Source organism: Pseudovirgaria hyperparasitica (assembly GCF_010093815.1).
Source record: "Pseudovirgaria hyperparasitica strain CBS 121739 unplaced genomic scaffold EJ05scaffold_7, whole genome shotgun sequence".
In the NCBI taxonomy this organism is placed as follows: Eukaryota; Fungi; Ascomycota; class Dothideomycetes; order Acrospermales; family Acrospermaceae; genus Pseudovirgaria; species Pseudovirgaria hyperparasitica.
This window is the reverse complement of record NW_022985555.1, coordinates 1,331,722-1,337,721: the sequence shown is the minus strand read 5'-3', so window position 1 is coordinate 1,337,721 and position 6,000 is coordinate 1,331,722. Positions and strand designations below refer to the sequence as shown.

At 46.7% G+C, this 6,000-nt stretch overlaps 1 protein-coding gene across 1 annotated transcript; it reads right to left on the bottom strand.

Moving 5' to 3' along the window:
• Positions 1-4,522: 4,522 nt before the first annotated feature.
• On the bottom strand, positions 4,523-5,618 carry EJ05DRAFT_538061 (uncharacterized protein; the record flags this gene model as incomplete). Its single annotated transcript, XM_033749427.1, has 4 exons — positions 5,536-5,618; positions 5,113-5,468; positions 4,611-4,864; positions 4,523-4,578 (listed from the first exon to the last, which is right to left on the bottom strand). Exons 2-4 carry the CDS (start codon positions 5,454-5,456, stop codon positions 4,523-4,525), a joined length of 654 nt encoding a protein of 217 aa, XP_033601201.1. The 5' UTR covers positions 5,457-5,468; positions 5,536-5,618.
• Between the last annotated feature and the right edge of the window lie 382 nt (positions 5,619-6,000).

Below are 6,000 nucleotides of genomic sequence, written 5' to 3'. Positions count from 1 at the left end.
ACCTTCTAACCCGGACCTTCTAACCCGGACCTTCTAACCCGGACCTTCTAACCCGGACCTTCTAACCCGGACCTTCTAACCCGGACCTTCTAACCTCTACCTTTCACTTATCATTGGTATTCAAATCTGGACATCGACATGCGCAACAGATCTGGTTCGAGAAAGTACATCAGTGGGCTAGGCCATTACTCGCTGAGGTTAAGATCAATCAATCGGGCTAACCAGGTACTCAGTAATTACTGCCCATTGAAAGGGAAAAATAAATTCACTCCCCATGGCCGGTTGGCTATATTGCAGTATGTATGAGTCTTGTTGACTAATGTTCACCCCAGCTCTGGAAAGTAGGGGATCCAGGAAGTCTAGATTTCTGAATTGGACGCTGGGCAGTGGAAATTCAAGCGCAGGTGTTAGACTCGCAGTTACAGTAGGAGACATCGATCTCCCACCGTGGCCTTCGGACGAATGCCGTCCTCTCACTTCATCGGCCATCTCATGTTCTCCCGAGAAGTTTGGATCGGCTGCTACCCAGCAGATTGCTTCCGCTACACCTGTTGAGACTATTGTGCTCATTACGATCGGGAAGCCGACTCAGTCATCTCCCTTCGTTCTTGCTGTTGATAATAGGCCTTTCTGGTTGCCGCAATCTCTCTTGACATGATCATTCAGACATGGCGCTTGTGGCAGCCAGAGATGCCACTCTTACTGGCTCGATTGAACTAGTGCTTTTCCCTGGCAGCTCGAAGATTCGATGACTGATCTCTTACTTTTCTCCGCCGGTATGCATTCTAGTCGTACGTTGTGGGGACTGTTGGGTGGGTAGGTGTATACAGTGTCATGCTTCTGTAACATACCAGCGAGGAAACTGATTTCTTCTCCCCTTTTTGTCATGGTACTGGTGGGTGTAATCTTGCTTCCTAAGGTGGAGGAACAGTCTGTGGGCGAACAATTTCCTGAGTATAATGCGCGGGAATCTATATAAATATATATATATGTCCGCGTCGGCCGGCGATATGTGTTTCAAGCATAGTGAATGAGTAGCCGTATGTTCGAGTGATAGTAAACATCAATAAAAACGCCATGACCCCACCATACACCTGGAAAAAATCCAACATTGAATGGAAGTGAAGCAGATTAGACGAGAGATCTGTAATATGCCGGGCAAGTGGCGAGATGACTTTGGAAGTGTATATATACTCTCATCTCTCCTCATACATTCGTGCGTTTCGTGCCTTCCTCACAAACGTACCTCTCACTCTAGATCTTGAGCTCAGGACAACAGTGACCAGTTTATGTTCGTTACCACTCATGTTCGCTTACCACTAATGTTCGTTACCAATAGCATTTAGCAGGCGACATGTCCCTCTATCCCAAGCAAAGGTCTGTATGAATGCTTGCCCTTTTACACTTTCTTTGGTGATCAGTGCGCTCGGACTTAGGCGTCGTGGTGATGATGAGCAGTATGATCCTGGACTGACGATGAGCGTAAATGGGTGTCATGCATAGATGAATGCACTGTGCGCGTGATGGTAAAGTTGGCAGAAGCGAGGTGGTTTGTGGATGAGAATGCAAAGAACGGGCACACGAGGGTGTAACAACATGGACCTCCTGGTTGATCGTTCCAGTAATGCTGTTGTCTTCTCTGAGATGCTATCTAGGGGTTTGTGCAGCGGCGATGGTTAATGTCAATTTTGGCGCTGGGGCGTTATATATGCGCCATGAGGACTGGCAGTCACAGCCACAAATAAGACCACAAGGTTGTGTAGCAAGTGAGTGAATGGGAGTGACGGGTAAGGACACGTTGACAGATGGGCATGTATTATACCGTGTTCATCCTGCTGCGATATTCATTCATCCTCGCCTTTCTCGCGGTACTCAGAACTATGGAATGCCTTACAATGTCTGTTTGCCCAGGAGATTAACAACGAGTCAAGGGCGCCTTAGATTTCATGAATCTCTGTTAGGCGATAATGGACAGGAGAACCATTCCATGAGTATGCGCTTTGCTAATGATGATCAGCATCTTCGGGAGATGATAATGTATACATACCGTTGCAGACTCAGTAGATAACTAAACGCGGGATTTGGGTTGTGAATGAGCCTACCGGGTACTTAACCAACTTGTGGTGCGAGGTTTATAGCTTTTGAAGCGGCTGGTTTGTATATATACCATCAGTATAGGTACGTCCGTGCTCTTTTGGTTTTACATTCTGCAGCACCTTCTGCGCTGATAAGGTTTATCTGGAAAAATTATGTGCAACTGGAATTTGTTCGGAACATTATGTATGGTGTCGCCCCCGGACAGAGAAAATTGTGGCGTAATAGTTGTGTACTGCTGTGCACGGTGATGATGGTTAGTAGCCCTAGTTGGTGACAGTACCTATACTGATATTGTGCAGAGCTTGTTGAGCTCACTTCTAGGATCGATTGTGTATGCCTCCGAAGTCCAAACCCGTCATATATGCTACGTGGTATTGAATTAGGCCAAACATTGCTCGCCTTTACTACCTTATTTGTCGGCGATATTGATATGATTGTGATGTAACAGAATGTCAATTAGGAAATCACGGGATAGTTTTCGTGATATTCACCATTGGGGGCACTGACAGAAAATAGGGGAAACAGCAACCTTGATGATGAGCTCGATTACCGTTTTCAACAAGCATTCAACGGAAAGGAGATGTTCGCGCATCACTCCTCTGCTGACCATTCCGGTGGCAATTCGCTTAGAGAAGGGATATGAAGACGTCCATTTTTCTGTCTCTGTTTTTGATGCAATCGAGGCTGACTTTATACCTACCTAGGATACCAAACAATCCATATGGTGAAGTGTACTTTGCCGGGCAGGATACTAATGCAAGTCTCTAGCCCGATTAATAGACATGATACATTAAGCACGGCCTCCCATTCACCACCAGTGGATGGTAGACTGCCGGGTAGCTCTCCAGTCCCACTACTCGATAGGGGGCCGATAGGTATATATAGCATATTCTCTTTGCTTTAGAGACTCTACTACACAGATATCTTACATCTCGATTGACTGGTGGTCCAGCATCTTCAAAGGACTGATGGCTTCTCTCTTCAATCTGGCTTTACCGATTAGGAGAAAGGGCTGCCAATCGAACTTCATATGCAAAAAATTGCTGCGTAAGCGATGATGACACACATTGCGGATTGGTGTTGATGACGAACATCACCGTAGATACCTCAGGAAGGTCAACGCCGCGCTGACAATGGACGAGCACAAAACATCGCATCAAACTTGCAAACCTTGTGCACTGCTGGGGATAGATTTGACAAATCAAGTTGATAGAGGACTTCTTTGCACATGTATTTCGTAATGAACAAGATCATCATCGTGATGGATCAGGCGCGAGAGCTGTTGCTGAAAGGTAGGGTCGGCAGCAAAATACCGGAGCTCATGGATCAAGGAGACGATCAGCTTTGCAGGGTAGGTAAGCCGCGTGAGCAGCCTATTCACTGATTCTACACAAAGAGACAATAGAGGTCGTTATCAGCATGTATCAGGGTAGTGAGGACTTGTGAAAAGTGGTCAGTTACGCAAGCCATGTCACATAGCAGCACACGAAGGCTATTAATGCCACTGTTTTCAGAGGGAATTGACGTGTTCACGTTGCAATAAACATGTGGCCTTGCGCATGACACGGCGTTGACTCATATACATTCCGACCGACAAAGTTATTGTCATCTGACAATACAATGAAACTGAGCAAACTAGTTGCACCCCGTTGTAAAAAAAACTAGTCTCGTATATTCAGTAAGAAGTAAGACACGCCACAGCCAGTCGTATATGTAGGTCCTGTTCGACGGCTTTCGTTCTAAGCGGACTCTGGATCCGATAGGTGGAGGCTTAGGGGTAGCTCTGTTCGCCCCTTTCGCCCTTTTCACCCCATCCGCCCAACTCATCCATTTCACGCCGTTTGTATCGTTAACATCGTTAACGACCTGTTCGACTCCGTCTGGAATCTTCTTGTCGTACGTTTTATTTCCAGAGGCACATACGATAGCCGCAAAGCTACCTCCAAGATGACTAGGTCCTTGTGGTTGGTACTATCGCACCGGGGGTATCCTCTGGAAGCCGGGCTGATACGGTCCTTCGAGTCCTATCTAGGCACTTCCAAGCATATATAGCATATTTACGCTCTAGTTCATGCCCTTTCACTATCGCCATACTAACTGTACCATCAATCAGGTTTGATAGATCATAGAACCCGTTATCTCTCTTGAATCGCGAGAATACTAGACCAGGAGTTCGTCACACCATCGATCTCAAACCACCACCCTTAACTTATTTTTTAAACCACTAACACTGATCAGCGTTTCTCGGCGACGTATTCATGCCACCCCACTGCCCTCCAATCCTCCGAGGCATTGCCATGACCAGCCCCTTCTTCAAAGACAAGTCCATGACTACCGCCTACCGACCCCTTCCTTTAATGTACGCTACCATCCTCGGGTCCGATCACGTCGCCACTAATAAATGAACCTAGTCTGCTGGAAACTTTCACGCCCTGTGCCCTTGAGTGACTTCGCTACCGTCTTGATATGCAGCGACGTGGCCTATATCGAACACAAAGAGTCGCCCTGCGCACTACCATGGAAGCTATGGCCCACTGCAGTAGGCATCATGCCTGTTGAATGGATCTGGATGTGGACACTGATACTGGAACCGAGCAATAAGATTCTGGCGCTGTTGGAGAGGGAGGGTGTGATTATGGATACTACGAGGCCTGATGGAGCTAGGGTTGTGGATGTGTTGGAGGAGTCCAATGCGTTCGTTGATGGCTGCGCGGATGCTGTTTCCTCGGGCGGTCGGGGGGCTTGCGCTTTGGGAGTCGCTAAGTAGCTAGATGAGGGTAGTAGACCTTTTGTCGAGGGCTTATGTTGCTATTCACGTATGGCTGTCACGGGTATCTGGCACTTGGATGTAGTGGAGTTGTTCAGAGTATATTTATGTGCCACCGTCTCTTCGATATCTCTACATAACGCAGCAATAGTACCATCCTTTCGATGTTTGATCCCTTTCTTCGAGTGGTTCTCTGTTTAGGCATTAACAGTATGTAGCAGCCACGTGCAGCATTATCTGACCCTCACCTTTGGGGATTCTCAGTATCTGCACTATGATCGGACCTTGGCGTAAGCCAGTCCTGTGATCCGTTTGGACCTGTCGCCTCTGTTGTAAGGTCGGTGGCTTCACGCTCCTGGATAGAGGCAGATTGATTGTCTTCGACTGTGATAGGCGCTGTCAGAATAGGTTTGGCCATGACGAGCATGAGAGTAGATGTAAGAAGAGTTGTGGACTTCATGTTGATGCTTGTAGGGTCACTTGTTGGAATAGAGTGAAGAGTATGACTGCGAATAGCCCGAAGTTGGTCGACACTGAAATCGATACATTTGAGAATCGTGGTGTTGTTTATATAGTGTATTGATTTGGGCATTTCTTCAAGCTTCTGCACTGAATTGTCAGCCTCGACTTAACCCCCGTCAGTTGTCAGGGGTAAAGGCATCAGCCCCTACCTTTACACACAACAAACCAAAAAGTGGACATGATCATGAAGCGCATTCAATTTATCCACCAATGAGACATCATTAGCTCAAGAGTCTCGCAGCGTTGGCACGAGGTCTACAAGGCTGCCACGCGACGTATCCCAGAATAGATTTGTGGCTTGCTGCATAAGCGAACTCTTGCATCGTACCATTTCTGTATTGAGTAAGTGGAAAAAACAAAGTACGTTTTTCTAATGTTCTGTAATATTTTCAACATCTCAGTGCAACTATTCATAGCTTGTCAATATTTTAGTAAACTCTGCAGCTGATAAAGCGTTGCTGCAGTTCAGCCATTCAGCCAATATCCGGAAGTATGGCTGAAACATAGTGCTGAGATACAGACGCAGTTGAGGCACGTACTACTGCTTGATCAAATAGATTATAATCATATAAAGATGCCGTTCTTCGTACTTGCAGATGGTCATCACAATATCC